Source organism: Lactuca sativa, chromosome 3 (genome assembly GCF_002870075.4).
Source record: "Lactuca sativa cultivar Salinas chromosome 3, Lsat_Salinas_v11, whole genome shotgun sequence".
Classification (NCBI taxonomy): domain Eukaryota; kingdom Viridiplantae; phylum Streptophyta; class Magnoliopsida; order Asterales; family Asteraceae; genus Lactuca; species Lactuca sativa.
Genome location: NC_056625.2, coordinates 157,675,053 through 157,693,092, shown reverse-complemented (window position 1 = coordinate 157,693,092; position 18,040 = coordinate 157,675,053). Strand labels below are relative to the sequence as shown.

At 31.3% G+C, this 18,040-nt stretch overlaps 1 protein-coding gene across 1 annotated transcript; it reads left to right on the top strand.

The window, feature by feature from the left end:
* Positions 1-7,482: 7,482 nt before the first annotated feature.
* LOC111876869 (cytochrome P450 85A1) lies at positions 7,483-11,071 on the top strand. Its single transcript, XM_023873434.3, has 9 exons — positions 7,483-7,764; positions 8,160-8,481; positions 8,578-8,727; positions 8,811-9,056; positions 9,152-9,238; positions 9,389-9,467; positions 10,339-10,445; positions 10,555-10,679; positions 10,762-11,071. Exons 1-9 carry the CDS (start codon positions 7,574-7,576, stop codon positions 10,853-10,855), a joined length of 1,401 nt encoding a protein of 466 aa, XP_023729202.1. The 5' UTR covers positions 7,483-7,573; the 3' UTR covers positions 10,856-11,071.
* The last annotated feature ends 6,969 nt before the right edge of the window (positions 11,072-18,040 follow it).

Sequence of the window (18,040 nt, the reverse complement as noted above, 5' to 3'; positions counted from 1 at the left end):
AGTAGGAATCATAGGGATTTCTAGGTTTTTTTTCAAACATTTACAGTTGTTTTACAAACATTTTCAATACTTACAGTTCATATACAAATTCTTACATACAAATACTTACATACAAATTAAGACACTAAAATACTTATGATCTCACCAGCTTCAAAGCTTATACTCGCTTTCAAAATTACTTGTATCCTCAGGTCATCATAGACAGGTACCGATGCAAGGATTAGGGAAGACGGAGCTCGTTGAAGACTCCACTTTCATTTTGAATTATGCTTTAGTGTTTATCAAAATTTGACAGAACACACTTATATAATAATTATATTATTAATGCAATGGATGATGTTGTTGCTTGTTTACTATTTTACATTGTTGTGATACTGTACATGACGTCCTCCGCCCCAGAACGTTTTCGCCGTTCTTGGTTTTGGGGTGTGACAGTTTTGCCAATGTATAGCTTTTGAATTGTTTTTGTGCTTTAATAGTAGAAACTATAGCCTTCCATTCATATCTAAGACCATTTATGCACGTGACCTTCTATTCGATAACACTTCGCTAAAGATTATATTAAAGCATTCTGTTTAATAGGTGATTGAAGTGAGTGGCTGTCTTTTCCAGGTTATCGTCTGGTTTTTGCACAAAAGAACCAAATTCTGATAGAAGTGTAGTCTATATTGAATGTTTCAAGTCGTCATCACCAAAATACATTTCCTTAGATGTATCCCAAATTCCTTTTGTAGCATCACATGCACTAACAAGACAGAATATGTCAGAAGCAAGAGCAAATTGAATAATTCTCATTGCTTTTAGATTGCACATCAACTTGATCTTTTCATCATTTTCAAGATTGTCTACAATGATTGCATCATAATCCTTCTAGGTTTTGACTTCTTTCTTCGTTACTGAATACTTATATGTTTCTTCTGTTATTGCATGCCATATTACAGATAAATGTTCTTCGATTCCCAGTACGTAATCTTCGAAGTGAAGCTCCAAGACCTCATAATGTTTTGGAAAAAGGATAGGAATCATTGTTGTTGAAATAATGCTACTTGGGAGGTTGAACGAAAGAGAGTGAAGATCGTCGTTAGCCATAATAATGAGAATTCAAGAAAACAAAATATATAATCAGATGTGTAAACTATAATTGAGTTCAAGGATAAACTAGAGATCTAGATCTGGAATCTACAATCAATTGAGAAAATTGAGACAACAAGAATAGATCTAAGAAAATCGTAAAACCCTAATGTAAAACCCTTTACTCGACAGAAGAATAGCGAATTAATTACATTATCTCTTACTCTGATACAATTGTGAGAATAATAAAGATCGATAGATTCTATATTTATGAGATGAATTAAAGATAAGAAACAATAATGATCAGAAAGGTGTCGAATGACTGTATTAATGATAGCTCTAGAAGAGTTCTTGAAGACATAACTTTTCTGTAAGAGCTTCAAAAACGTAACCCTAAAAGTTGCATGCATGCTATATATATATATATATATATATATATATATATATATATATATATATATATATATATATATATATATATATATATAGAGAGAGAGAGAGAGAGAGAGAGAGAGACTAAAGTACACAACAGTTCTGATCATGGACAGGTCCATTTCGGAACAATTGACACAACATATTATTAATCCTAACAAAATATGCAAGGAAAAAGCTCAAAAAATCTTGCCATAGCATATACATACATGAAACACGTCCCTACTAGTTCTCTAGTAGTCTCAAGAATCTACCTAAATCTCGTACGGATATTGTGCATTTAGTAGTATGGGCCCATACTACATGCATTAGCACACACATCTATATGCTCCAAAAAACCACATTTAACTCCAAGGTACTCATCCTAGGTTCAATCTCAACCACTTCCTTGCACCGCTATAAGTATCCACTAATCTCCCTAATTGCTCTACGTATACCAATCATACATAATTGTGATCTGATAGATGGTCAAGTAAATGATTCCACCCCAAGTCCACAACCAAACAAGAAACATGAAATAAGGCTAAACCAGGTATTCTAGGGTTATAAAATCCTAATTATGTATAACTATATAATATACACATAGCAACTGACGTTATTAACTTCAACTCCTAGCATAACATCATAAGCATTCCGCTAGGCTACAAGGCTTCACAAAATCAGGCAACTTTATCATGAAAATACTGATGGGATCCTTAGTCGATCAATTAGGATGCATTTCTAACAACTCCTATAACAACAAGTTAATTACAGCATATAAGACAACTATGGATATATCAGGAAATCACTATTCGAGCTCCGAGTATTTGTACACTTTACATATTCCTTTACCATCCTTAAGAATTAATCTTTTCCAAAAACATTTTTATGAAAATTCATCAGATCCTTAGTTTGAGTCTAGAATCACACAAGTGTTCATCCAAATCTCTCAAATTAACACTCTGATACCAACTTGTAACGTCCTAAAATCACGACCAAAATTTTCATTTTTAAATTTAGTAAAAATATTGTTTTTAGGAAAACCAAGTCAAGAAACCATAAGTATCAAAATATAGTCATCCCAAATAAATCAGAGTATCACAAAATGAGAAATCATGAAAACTATCGATGAGAGTGTACAGTCAAGCCTTCGCCTTCCCACGTTCATCTGAAGTACCTGAAATAAATTTAAATCTATAACTGTAAACACGAAGCTTAGTGAGTTCTCCAAAATATCACATACAACACAACATAATAATCAGTTATGGGTTGTCAGCAACCCTGGGACAATCAATAGTCCTAAGGACTATCAACAGTCTTAAATATCACATACAACACAACAATATAAACAACTATGGATTATCGACAAACCTGCAGACTATTAATAGTTTTGGAGTACAGCAACTCAATAAATACACATAACAACAATCAACAAATAATAATCAGCTCGTCTAGCATGTACCTTACTATGACATAGGTAATATAATGAGAAGACTCACCTCGTACATAGCAGCTCAACACAAAAGCTCTTAAATAGTAAAGACCGACCCTAAGAATCATATAACCAACAATATAAAATTTCCTTCTTTGTCTACACTCTAAAACCCTCAAGTTGGCCAAAAGTCAACATGGTCAAAAAGTCAACAGTCAAAGTCTTACATTCGGCCGTCACATCGTAGGTAAGCTTCTACCATGTCATGGTGACCCCACGACAAAGCAGCCTCAGAGACTTTCTGTTGTCATGTTGTGTAGGCCAATCCTCCATGTCGTGGGAACTGTTCTGGCCATCTTAATGCATTAAGCTCTTAATCACCAAGGCCACTCATCCATACTTTCTACAAGGCTTTCCTACACCTAATGCATCATAACAATCAGTGCTTTACAGACATGCATTTCCAATTTCCAAACTAGGTAAAAAACATGGAAGAAATGAACTCAAACTTGTGCATGAGACCAAAACCACCACAAAAATCTAGATATGGAACATATAACCCTAAAGGAGCCTCAATGATCCATAAAATTGCTAACTTTATGGAATCCACTCACCCAAACCAACAAGAACATGAGGAACAAGCTTCTAAACCTAGAGCTAAAAGGTTTAAAACAAAAGATAGCAACTTAAGGACTTATAAAGGTCTAGGAGGTGTGTAACAAGATGATGAGGAAGTTTGTTTTCTAGATCAATGCTCAAGAACATCTTCTTATTCTTTTTCAAGGTCATAAAACACAACAAAACTTCAAAAATGACAACAATGGAAGCTAAGGTTTTTTGAGGCTGAAAGGGAGGTGATTGACGCTGAGGGTGTGCAAACTTTCATCCTTACTTCCCTTAAAAAGGGGCACAAACCCTGAAATTAGGGTTTACTGTAAAATGGTTGCCATGTCATAGCCAATATACTTCCACGTCGTGACACACACTTAAGCTGGGTGTTTCCATCAGATATCACCATGTCATGGCCATCAAAAATCCATCCTATTTTAGCTTTGAATGTCATAACAACAAAATAATTATATACCTGGAACTTGGTGTTACATAAAGATCTTTCAATCCATTATGCGGTTCACATCATTAAGTGGTGGGGTGGGTTCCTTACCATAGTATAACGGTGGTTGTGGTTTAATTAAAACCCTAGATTTCGGGTCTTGAGCCCTATTTAAGGGCTCTAGCTTCTAGGGTTGCCTAAATTGGTAGTCCCCATTCTCTGAAAACATCGCTCTCCCAAACCTTAGCCCTCATACTTGGTTTTTGATCTCTTATTCTTGATTTTGTGAAGCTTGAGGAGGAATGATAGTTCCAAGCATCTTAATGGATAAAGTTTCTAACTTTGTCCATTTTCATGTTTTAAATGCACCCAAACTCTAAAACTAACTCTAAATTGGACAATGACGCATGATTGACCTCAATATGAAGCATGCAAACACACTTTTCTTTCAACACTTCGTTTCAGAAATCATTTGGGTCACTTAAATGGTCTTAGAGTTGCTCAACTCTAAGGATTTCTAGAAAATGGACTCAAAATCACCCAAAAGATGCTCAAAAGCTCAGATATGCGGTCTCTTGGGAAACTCAGTAAGTTTTGTGCTTACGGTTTAAGTTTAAATGTTTCAGGTACTTCTGATAGCAAATAGAAGAGCCCAACCTGATTGCATCACATTTACTTGATATTCTAAACTATATGTTTATGTTTTTACTCTAATGTTTTTTGATACTACACTTTTATACTTTGATTATCTTTTGATGGAATGAAAAGGAATGGTTTTATCTTATTTTCTATTTATTTTCTATGAATGGTTTTATCTTATTTTAAAAGAAAATGAAAAATTTACTCTATATTTTGGGGACATTAGATGAAGAGTTGGATTTTTTTTAAACAAGATCCATTAAAGATGCTTAAAAACATAAAGTAGTTAAATAGTATATATGTTTCAAAGCGTATAAGTGTTTTTAACAGATTAGTGAGATTTTAAATTATTAAGAGTGTTGAAGGAATCTGAATTACTTAAATTAAAATATTTTTCTAAATGGTTTTAGAGATTTCTCATTAGTCAAAGGAATGTGCTCATTCTTTTGACTTCAAAAGTGTGAAATCTTGTAATATTCACTAGGCATTCTCAATGCCTAATCTATATTTTGAGATATATTTAGAAGAAAATAATGAATAAATATTAGAATAGCATGAATATTTATGAAATCCACACTTATGTAGTGGTTACTTAATTTATATAATGATATGGTGCATGTTCTCTCTCTGAGTTCGATGGTTCAAAATCCATTTGTGACATGTGACATAATGAGTAGAATATGAATATATTATATTTGTCATTTAAAAGAGAACTTAATTTATGTAATGATATTACAATTGATTACATTCTCTTAAACTCTTTTGAAAAATGTAAATGTTTTTAGGATTAAATATTATGAAACATTTTTTCCGTCAAATGGTGTATTTAAATATTTTAACGATTTTTAAATGTTTTTAAATTATTAAACCAATAGATGGGTGTTTCATAAAATGTGGGATGTGGTTTTAATAACAAGCTTCATTATGGCTAAAGAATATAGGGTGAGGTTTGTTTGAATTTTGTGGTTGTTTGTACAAAAGTATATATCATTCAAAATATGAAATTAAGGGAATTTATCTATTTATTGATTAAAATATGTTTTGTGATACATGTTGTTGCATAAAAAATGTTTGGACATGTTTATTTTGTGAATTCTTTGAATAACACACTTAATAGGAGTAAATGGAGTTTTTGATAGCCGAAAACATGACGGATGTAATGTTATTGTTGGATATGATTTGAGATTTTTACTCATTTCATTGAATATATATATATATATATATATATATATATATATATATATATATATATATATATATATATATATATAGGGTTAGACTATAATGTGGATGAACATCTATTGTGCGGACGTGTAGACATTACTATTCTATGAGAATAACTAATAGAATAGGTTGTATACTAATACTAATGTTAATACGTTCAAACTTATACAAATATCGTCATTATGATGCATTCTAACTAATTCTTATTTACTTTTGTTTTCGCACAACGTTTTTCACTCATTTTCATTATTACAGAATATGATTCAATAAACATTTTGACAGAATGAGAATCATAAAAAAAAAAATTATAATAACCTTATACACGATTTAATTAGTGAGAATGTGTGATAACAACAATAGTTATATAAGGTTGAACGTATTCACATTGGCAAATAACATATCTTATTTGTCATTCTCATAGAATAGCACTGTCCACATGTCCGCACAATAAATATTCATCCACATTTGGACCTATATATATGATTGAGCGCGATTGATTGATTGTGCCTAGAGGGAGGGTATACGAACAATCGGTTCTTTTTATGGATATCTAAGATGTTCCCCTAAATTATGTCTTCAGATGTATGTACTATCGTGATACTTTGAATAAGAAATGCATGATAAAACTATTTTATAATCAAATTGACAAACTTTAAATATAAATTCTCGAACTCAGTGAGCTTTCACCTCTTGGTTTTTTGAGTTAAAACTGTAAATTTACCCAACCTATGAAACTTATTACAAATGATAATGGGAAAAAAAGGTTTAATCGTGAAGACAATTTTAGTATCAGAGAGATGCAACACTCTACTGATTTTATTTTATTGCGTCAGCTACAGTTAATACAATATTAATATGGGAAGATTTTGATCTCTCTTTAGATAAATAACTTTATAAGAAAATTGAATAGATAGTTGAAGGATGCCCTTTTTTAATAACTAATTTTGTTTTATTTAATCTTAGATGTGATTGGATTTTCTCTCCTAGAGTTTTATAAAACATTATGTGTAAAATCTGTATCTTACACGGGTTAATTAAAAAAATAAAATATTAAAATGTAAACAATAAGTATTTTTTAAAATAAAAAATAAAGAAACATATTAATTGTAATTACTATCATGTTTATTATATTTAATATTTTACATATATATATATGTACAAGTATTATCTAACTTTTAGATTTTAAAAATTGAAAAAAAAAAACCCTAAATTAATATGTGAATATTATTTATTTAAAAACTATCATAAATATCAAAAACTCATTTCAGATTGACATATGATAAAATTATGTTGATTTATTATCATAAATTTTAATTTTTTCTTTTAAAGTTGATTTTTTGGAATTCTCATATATGGAACAATACTTATATCTTTATATATTTACAATATAAATATATACTTTTAAAGAAATTCCTTTAAGATTTCGGATATCATATAAACATTTGAATTAAATCGTATTGACTATCTTCCAAGTATATTTAGGATTAATGGTAACTAGTTAAATGCAATATATACACAATTACTATTATACTTGTTATGTTTTGGGGTAGTAAAGTCACTCCTTTAACTCAACACATGGCACCTCCCCCCATCCCTCCCCCACCCCCACCCACCCCATAAGGGCCTATATATACACATTCTTTACAAGCAAAAAACTTCAGCAACCTACTCTTTCCTTCTTCTTCTTCTTCTTCCTCTTCTTCTTATACATCATCTGTTATAGAAGCTTGGAAGAAAGAGCATCCATGGCTATTTTCACAGTTATTATTGGAGTTGTATTGGGACTTTGCCTCTTGAGCACTTTCCTTTTGAGATGGAATGAGATGAAGTACAAGAAGAAAGGCCTACCCCCTGGTACCATGGGTTGGCCACTTTTTGGTGAGACCACTGATTTCCTCAAACAAGGCCCCAGCTTCATGAAAAACCAGAGAGCAAGGTTTCTTTCTTTTTCTTTATTTTCATTTCTTCACATAAAAAAGCAACCTTTTTCTTCATCTTCTTGAGAAACCCAACTCAGAAATGTATCATTTCATTTTTCACTTTGGTTTCTTGATGATATTGACACTGGTATTATATATAAATAATACATTACCTTACCACACCACACCAAGTGTGTTCCAAGATTCAAGATTCAAGATTCACACATGTTTACAAAAAGTCAACCTTTTTCTTGATCTTCTTGAAAAACCCACCTCAAAAACTCCTCATTTTCACCATGACACATCAAAAAGCTACCTTTTTCAAAAACCCCACCTCAAAAAATGCACCATTTTCATCTCCATCTGGGTGTTTTTTCTGTTATTTCACTTTTTGTGTGTTTCTTGATTTTAGGTATGGAAGCGTGTTCAAATCTCATATCTTGGGTTGCCCTACAATTGTCTCAATGGACCCAGAACTTAATAGATTCATTCTCATGAATGAAGGCAAAGGAATCCTTCCTGGATACCCTCAATCCATGCTCGATATTTTGGGTAAATCGAATATCGCTGCTGTTCATGGCTCTGCTCACAAGAACATGAGAGGTGCATTGTTATCACTTGTTAGCCCCTCAGTCATCAGAGACCAAATCCTCTCCAAAATCGACGAGTTCATGAGATCCCATCTTCTTAATTGGAATAATCAAATCATCGACATTCAAGAAAAGACCAAAGAGGTTTGCAATTGCAATTACAATTTCATTCGACTTCACTTTACAACTCCTCGTTTCCTTCATCTTCTCAATTAATCTTTTCAAATTTTGATTACACAGATGGCGCTTTTATCATCACTCAGACAAATTTCTGGAACTGAATCTTCCTTATTATCGAAAGAATTCATGCGTGAATTCTTCAACCTTGTTGTCGGGACTCTTTCGCTTCCGATTAACCTCCCAAACACAAACTATCATCGCGGATTACAGGTCTGTAAAACTGAAAGTTATTCAAATTTGTCGTTTTTAAGTTAGAAATTGTACTGAATCTTGAAATGCGTTTGCGATTTCAGGCTAGGAAGAACATTGTGAGAATGTTGGAGGAATTGATTGATGAAAGAAGACGTTCTCAAGAAACCCATAAAGATATGCTTGGTTTGTTGATGAGTGGTGTGGAAAACAGATATAAATTGAGCGATGAAGAGATGATTGATCAGATAATTACGATTTTGTATTCTGGGTATGAGACAGTTTCGACTACTTCAATGATGGCTGTGAAGTATCTTCATGATCATCCAAGAGTTCTTGAAGAACTTAGAGTGAGTTTTTGATTTATTTTTTTAAAAAAAAAATCTTCTTGGAATTAGTTGTTTTAAATTAATTTTAATAAAAGAAAAATTAATGAATTTTGTAGAAAGAACATTTGGGAATCAGAGAGAGAAAAATGGCAGAGGACCCACTTGACTGGAATGACTACAAGTCCATGAAGTTCACTCGTGCGGTAGGTTTTGATTTTTAATAGATTTATTTTATTATTACATTTGAAGGAATTTATGTAAGATTTTGTTTTTGGAATGTTTTTATTTATTTATATTTTAATTTTTAATTAATTTTTGATTAATTAAACTTATCATGTGTGGTGGTGGTGCAGGTGATATTTGAGACCTCCAGATTGGCAACCATTGTTAATGGAGTTTTGAGAAAGACTACAAAGGAAATGGAACTCAATGGTGAGTGTTTTTTTAGTTATTATTTTTATAAATATTAAAGAAAAAAATGTTATTGTTTATTAGTTAAAAAAAGTTACAAAATGAAAATATTATAATAACTTAAAGTAATAATCATTTATGGTTGAATAATAATGGTAGAATCATTTTTTTTTAAAAAAAAATACAAATTTGGAAAAGATTCTTTATAAGAAAAACTATTTTTTACATATTCTTTTTGTTCCATGAAATATATTTTGTTGTTTCTTTAATTATTTTTATACATTCTTTTTGTTCTATGAAAGAGAATCAGATATTATTTTATACTAAATCTAACCAATGATGCTCACTAATCCCCCATTATATAAATATAATGATCACCCATTATATTTAAAAATATAGTAATAATAATGCTTTTAAATCATACCAAATTGTAATATTTAATTGCTTTTCTCAATCTTTAAATTCGATTTATACATTATTTTATTTTTTTGTTTCATCGAATAGTATTTTAAATACTACATGTATATTATATTAATATTATAGGGCCAAAATCGCATACGATAATTTTAAATAAAAATAATATATAATTTTAAAGCTTTTTAAGGGGGGGTCTTTGGGGGCTGGATATGCTGTAAATGGTGTCATTATCTTACCATGGACCCTACGACATCATAATCCACATGGCATACCAACCCTTCCAGCTTGGATTATTGATCCATGACCCATCTCATATTTTTAAGTCAATTATCATCATCTCTATGTTTTTTTTAATAATCTTTTATATATTTCATTATAAAGTGGAACAAATATAATCATAAGATTCATACTCTAGACTTTAAAAAACGTTACAAAATGTTCTAAATAGTTTAAAACTGTAATTTTATATTTTCAGGGTTTGTGATTCCCGAAGGATGGAGAATATATGTATATACAAGAGAGATTAATTATGACCCGTGTCTATATCCGGATCCGTATACTTTCAACCCATGGAGATGGCTGGTATGTTTTATGTTACTCGATTTTTATATAAATTGTTATACTCTGATATAAAAAAATATATATAGAAAACAAAATAGATTATTTAAATTTTTCATGTCATGAAATGTAGGATCGAAGCTTGGAAACACAAAATTATTTCTTCCTCTTTGGAGGGGGGACAAGACAATGTCCTGGAAAAGAACTTGGCATAGCGGAAATCTCCACTTTTCTTCATTACTTTGTAACTAAATACAGGTATTTTTGGAAACATTAACAAGTATTTATTTATATTTTAATTTGAAAATATTAATTTATTTTAAATTTTAAATAAATGCAGATGGGAAGAAGTGGGAGGAGACAAACTCATGAAATTTCCAAGAGTTGAAGCCCCAAATGGACTACATATTAGGGTTTCGGATATGCACAAATAAAAAATAATAAAAAAATTGGGGACATGTACAAATGATATTGATAGTAGTAGATTTTGACACATTTGCTAGAGATTGTACAAAAACAAATTTCTAGCAAGATAGGATAAAAGTTTCTTGGGGGATTTTCCAACAAAATAGGGTTTTTCATGGAGGATATTTTGTTGGATATTTTTGGTAATGATTATAAAATGAGGTGAAGATATTGAATTGGGTTTATTTATTGATCTTTTGCTTAAATTTCATCTTTATGTATTATTATATAATTAATTACTAAATATATGTTGAATGGTAATCAACTAAGATTCAATCCACTAGTTTTTGGAGGTAATGTTGAAGAAAGAAACCTCCAATGGGCTTAGAAATATAACACAGTCACATTAGATAAAATTAACAAATTAAGAAAACAAAGAAAAATTAAATAGTTGTCAATTATCTTACTATTACTATTTATATGTTTTTCGGAATATGATATTTTAAATAATGAGAAATATAATCTAAATAAATCGAAGGCAAAGCAACAACCCTTTGATGAAAATATGTGATTGCTTGTTAAATATATAAGAAAAAGTTGTTATAAACACACACACACACATATATATATATATATATATATATATATATATATATATATATATATATATATATATATATATATATGTATATATATATAAACAAATAAGCAATAACAATATATTCTTTTTTTTGTAGGAGAAAAATGATCATTCTAAAAGATGAAACAATTTCTTTCGAAAAGTTCATTCGAGATTTTGATTAAAACAAATAAAATTTGCTTATTAACAATAATCAAAAAATATATTTTGAAAAAATGATTTTGTCTTCTGTTTTTCGTTTTCTTTTTTCTCCCTTATTCGATGTGCGATCTATTTCCCCTTCCTTGAGTGTTTAGAGAGAAAAAGCCTAGAAAAGAAACATATATGTTTTAGGGGGGGGGGGGGGAGAGAGAGAGAGAGAGAGAGAGAGAGAGAGAGAGAGAGAGAGAGAGAGAGAGAGAGAGAGAGAGAGAGAGAGAGAGAGAGAGAGAGAGTTTTATTTTCAATTGTTTTATAATCACTGTAATATAAGAAAATTGTAAAATAAAGTTGGAAATGACAAATCCGTCATTATAAATTGTTTTAAAATTTTTGGACCAAACTCACAACAAATTGAAAATATTGCACATCTGGTGTTTGTCCAAATCTTTTAGGATCAAAGTTACAATTTTCAACTAACCACAGTGATCATTTGTGTGGTTTAGTCTTTATTGTTTTGGAACAAAAAATTTAATTTACTTCTAAATTATTCTTAATTTCACATATTTCTCAAACAAAAAATAAACCGTTGGAAGACAATAACATCTAATACTGTTGGACCAGAAACCCTTTAATATCTCAATTACTAGTTGTTTACTTTTAAAAGCATTTTTATAAGAGCTTTTTGTAACTCAAGGAGTTAAGTACTCAAATTGAAGATTCTTTTGGGCATTTCACGTTATACACAATTTTGCTTTTTGAATCCATTTAATTTATTAAAATTAAAGAAATTCCAATCCACTCATATGCAAGACATCAAACTAATGAGGCCGAAAGGGTAATAGAATGAGCTAAACATAACAGAAGACCGGTGGGTCGGTCCATTCTAACCGGATTGGATTATTAGTCCGGCCCTCCTGGCATTGTGGTCCGACCTTGGCCCTTGGCATCCTGACTTGTTTTGTGGATTATGGATAAGGCCATTTCATGATATATTTTGAAGTAATTCTTTTTTATTTTGTTAATTTAAGAGTATTTTTGGACTAATTTTTGGCAAATTTTAGAAGAGAAATTAGAGTTAGAATTCATGTTGTTAGGTTATTTGTTTCCTTGATTATTATTGCTTTGCCTTCATAGAAAAATTTTAGTTGATTATTATGGGTTTTAGATTAAACACTCAAAAGAATTATAGAATAATTCATATTACCCCAAAGAGCATTTCTAGTGATTTTGATTCATTCAATTTCATAACGGCTACTTTCATTTATAAGTATTTTCTAGATCATTTGATATTAGAGATCGACTAAGATGGCCGCTATATGGGAAGACATCGTATAACCGAAACTTGTTATATCATCGAGCATGACGATTCATGGTCTACACTCAGAGAACCACATGATGTCTGTAAAGGAATGGAAAGAGATTTTGCAAGTTTTTTTTAGGAATATGGAGTAAGTATTCTAAGGCATTGAAGATGTTGTGCGTAGTATCGACTAGATTATGTCCCTAATTGTTCCTTCAATAATTATTTTGTTTTAGTAATTTTTGTGCAATGATTGTTGGATATGTTGTGATATTTTAACTCCTTTCACCTAGCATTTTGTAAGCATTCTACATTTGATTGATCATTGCAGTTAATTAACTAGATGTTAAACACATTAAGTCTAGTAAAATCTCTTTAAGAATGTTTGACACTTTAGAATCTTTTGAATACAAATCGAATTCCAAATTCTAGTGTGTTCATGTTGTTTAATTGCATATTAATATCCTTTCTCATTTCTGTAACGACCCAAATTCTCAAAAGAAATTTTTCATTTTTAATTAATCAAACACATTTCCATAAACCATGAAATCCCAAAACAATTGTTTTCAAATCCACATTTATTACAACTTTATTTAATCAAATCTAAGCTCATTAAGACGACCTAGGGCATAAAGTTGGCTAATTTATGCCTTTGCATGTCTCATATGTTCCCAACAACACATTAAGACCTTTCCAAGGATCTTAATCCATGCATGAAGTCAAAACTGTTGGATTAGTGTCTAAGCCCATAAGTATAATTGGTATGTACTTGCCCGATTTGGCATGGTCCATTTGGGTTGCATGGCATCGGAAAAATTGGATAGACAAAATGAGAAAAAGGATACTAGTGATTTATATTAATATATTATAAGTTCTAATATATTAATATGAAATCATATTATTTAATTAGTATTGATCAATAATTAATTTAGAATTAATCTAGTGATCAAAAGGAACTAATTAAATATGGACTCTTATATATGTGGTGGGACAAGTTCATTTAGGTTGGGATAAGCTTTCATGGATAGTCCGTGGAGTGTTTAACCCATGGATCCTATGGAAGTGAAAGGTCATGGGTATTAGGATTTACATGAATGTAACCCTAATCTTCCACACTATATAAAGAGGTTCCTAGTTTAAGAAATTAGCACTAGGGTGTACACACAAGAGGGAAAACGGATTTGGTGCATGTATCCTTATTCTCTAGTTATTCCAAGGGTTCTTGATGTTGTGTGAACCATTTGAGGTGTCACACTTGAGGCACTAGGCTCTTAAGCTCCATGGAATCAAGCTACAACATCAAAAGGTATGCCATTCTACTAGATTCTTGTAGTATAGTTGCTTCATATTATGGTAGTTAGGATGAAACCTTGGAATATTAATTATTTGCATATATAATAGAGAAAACATAGATCCAAGGTTTATAGGGTTGCATGTACACCATAGGAGTGTTAGAATGCATAAAACCCATCAGTGGTATCAGAGCCTAGGCTTGTTTTCTTTTATACTTGATGCAAATTGATAAAAATCAAAGTTTGTATGTTGTCTGGACAGCTGACTCGCCGATTCCGTTAAGGGAATCGACGAGTCCATGCCTAAATTCATCCAACTCGTCGAGTTGGTTCATGCACTTGACGAGTTGGACCCCCTGACAACATATCATCGAGTTTTAAGGATGGAATTGGTCTAGAATCATTACCTTAAACTGTTTTGGACTTATAAAACCTGTTTTTGATGTGGTAATGATTATGGTAAACCAATTTCAGGGTTGTTATCAAAATTTCAAGTTTTATGTGTATTTGTGTAATTCCTGAAATTGTTGATATGATTGTTCATACACTTATGAGTTTTGGTAGATCATAGGAATTATTTGCAAAATTGTTTGTTAGTTAATTCTTGATATAAATGTGTTTTAATGGAGTCCATAATTTGTCCTCAAGTTATGGATTACCAAAAGTCATTTCTTTTAAAGATCCATTAAAATGCATATGTTACAAAAGTTGAAGAGTCTTTTTGTTTTAATAACTCCATAACTTGTCCTCAAGTTATGGATGTTAAAGAGTCTTTTCATTAAAGGTTTTACAACCTTAATTAAACTCATAAGTTATGAAAATCCAAATTATTTTGAATAGTTGAGAACTTGCCCTCAAGTTTTGGAATTTGTAAAGTTTTCTTTCATGAATACTTTAATTCCAAGTTAAACCCTTAGAATTTTAAAAGTTAAAATTAAACCCTTATACTTTATAGTATTATAAGTTAATAATATATATATATATATATATATATGTATAAGAACAAAGTCAATCTTACCGTTAATAGGCCTCATTCACGAAGCCGGTCTGTAAGGGGGTATAAGGTTACTGCCTACAAATGGCAGTTGAATGGGTGTCCACTCTCACCCACCGCTTCCTTGACTGGTGGAGGGTCGTTAGCTGAACAGGTAGGACAAGGACTATAATTCTCCCTTCACTAAAAGTATAATGATAAATATAAAGTAACTAAACCTTTTATAAATTCCCAATCTTAGTTACTTTAGGAAAATGTTAATTTGGTGCTAACCCATGAAATTACACTTTACACTTTGCTTAAGTCGTTAGTGGAGCATGTGTGGTTAACCGACACATTAACCTGGATTTAACGAAGTAGGCAAAGGGTAATTTAATGTTTATCATAGGATCGGTGGAGCGCGTGTGGTTAACCGATATATCGATTAAGTGATAAATATTATGGGTACCAAGTATATTTGCATGGTTGTTCACACCTTGTTTTGTGATCCTTGGCATCCCAATCACAAAACTTAAGAGGGCACAATCGAGATTGAAACATGCCATTGAAAAGTTCAATGAATCTCAAAAGATCTAGGAAATTCAAATCCAATTAAAACCTAATAAATTATTTCGTTTTTCATGGTGGAAATTGGTGAATCGTCATTCGCCTACCTTCAAATATTATATAGCTTGGATTACGGCATCCCTCTTCTAAGTTATAAAATATTGTGTTGGGTCCTAGCCTTAATATTTCATATTGGGTGTTCTAATAAGGATTTAAATCAACTAACTTGAATTTCTCCCATTGTAGATGTTTGGTTAAGACAACTATGATCTTCCCAAATCTCTTGAAACACGCTATCCTAATGAAAATGATGTCCCGTAGTTGGATCATGGAAATCATACTTCACTTCCTCTACCTCCTCCAATTATTCTCCCTAACCCACAAGTTCTTGAATAGTTGAAGGTCACTCAAGCTCTATTGGCAAGCAAGGTCTATGTGTGCTCACATCTTGGAGATGAAGTCACATATTGACAAGCCGGGAGAGTTAGGTGTCAAAGTCTTGAGAAAGTTGGTTGTTTAATCACTTTCTAAGTCACATGGTGAGTTTCCTTTGGGACTATTATGAAACAGACTATGACATGACCTTTATTGATCTTATCTATTTGCTTGGTGTTGCTAAATCAATAATGATTTGGAGCACTGGTAAAGCAAAATTTGATTAGAAGATCAACTTCCCAAACTTCCATAGACATTGACAATGGTAACATTGGGTATCCAGAAAAGCTTTCTCTTCCCAATGGAAAGAGATCGACTTTAGTCAACTCGGTTGACCAAATGGTAAAGAGAAAGTCTAAGTCTGAGATAGTCCCGTGTACCATTCCCAAAGGGTCCATATGTTTCTATTGCCAAAGGAAGGGGCATCGGTTGCAAAGCTGCCCTAACTACCTAAAAGATCTAAGAGAAGGTCAAGTAAAAAATTTGACTCTGCTTCAGGTAAGTCCACTATTTAACTCTGTTAAGTTCCTTATTGATGATTCTTAATACAAAATGTGACTCGGTTACATTTTGATGTTTGGTAGGATCAAGCAAAGGGAAAGAAACTTAAAGAAAGAGTATGTTGAATCTGATCGAGAAGATGGATTTCAATCGCATGGTTTGAAGATCGGATTCTTGAACTACTTCTTAGAAGTTATGATAGATTGCTAGGAAATATGTAATAACATAAGTTTTCATTTAAAGTTGCATTGTAAGGAAAAAGTTTTTCCGCATTTATAAATAAATAAAATTTTGTTTTACTTTATTTTATATCTCCTTGCAATGGCATTTATGGAAATTGATGTATGTATGTTTCTATCAATAATGGAAATATTAATTTCATTCTTTCATTTGTGGTAGTGTCTAAATTTACCAAATAAGGAAAGATTCTGATAACCCAAGTTTTAGTTGGATAGAAACTTGGAATCATGCAAGTTGTATAGTATGATGAATGAAAATCTTTCAGCTTTGGAAAATTAAGACTAATTCCTTGTTTACATGTATATGCGATTCAAGTGAAGGACTAAGGGATCGAGTATACATTCTTATGCACTGGTCAAGTCCACCACAAAAGATCGAGAAGACTATTCTTCATGATTTGCTAAAGTTTAGTAAATATGGTTATACTTACAAGTTTAAGTATAATTCTGAAGCATTGGAAAAGTTTTGATGTATGGCAGAATGAATGAGAAGAATTAAATTTAGTAGAAAGATAAAAGTTTCTTAAATCTGAAAAGATGGGAGAGTACTTTAGTATCATGTTTTATGATCATCTTAATGGTTGTGAGACGATATCACAATTCATACTCTAAGGACATCTTAGTGCATTCCTATTGCTAAGAAGAGGAATCTTGAATTGTTGAAATGGTTAATTCAAGAAGATGAGTAATACTTCGTTCCAAAACAATTCTTAGAGTCATACTCCAAGATTGTAACTTGAGTGACATATCTTAAAGAATGTTCATTAACACTGTTAAATGTAAGAGTAAAATGTGTCCTACTCTTGTACATTTGAAATTAGTAAGTTGTGATATTTTGGATAAAATAGAGACCAACTTAGGCCAATTGTGTGAAGTGTTTGTCTTAATAAGAATCCACACTATCTCTTGAATATTTGTTTGTTAAGGAATGAGCCTTGGGAAGAGAGTCTTATATGTCAAGAGGACAGTGGGAGTCTAAAAGATCTTGAAAGAGTCTAATCAAGAATAAAACTTGTAGTTTATCACTAACACACGACCTGAGGTTTATAACCAATCGTTTTGACATATTCCTATTTCTGTGTCCATTCTAGTTAAAGTTAGCTTTGCATATGAGTTCTGAGAGTTC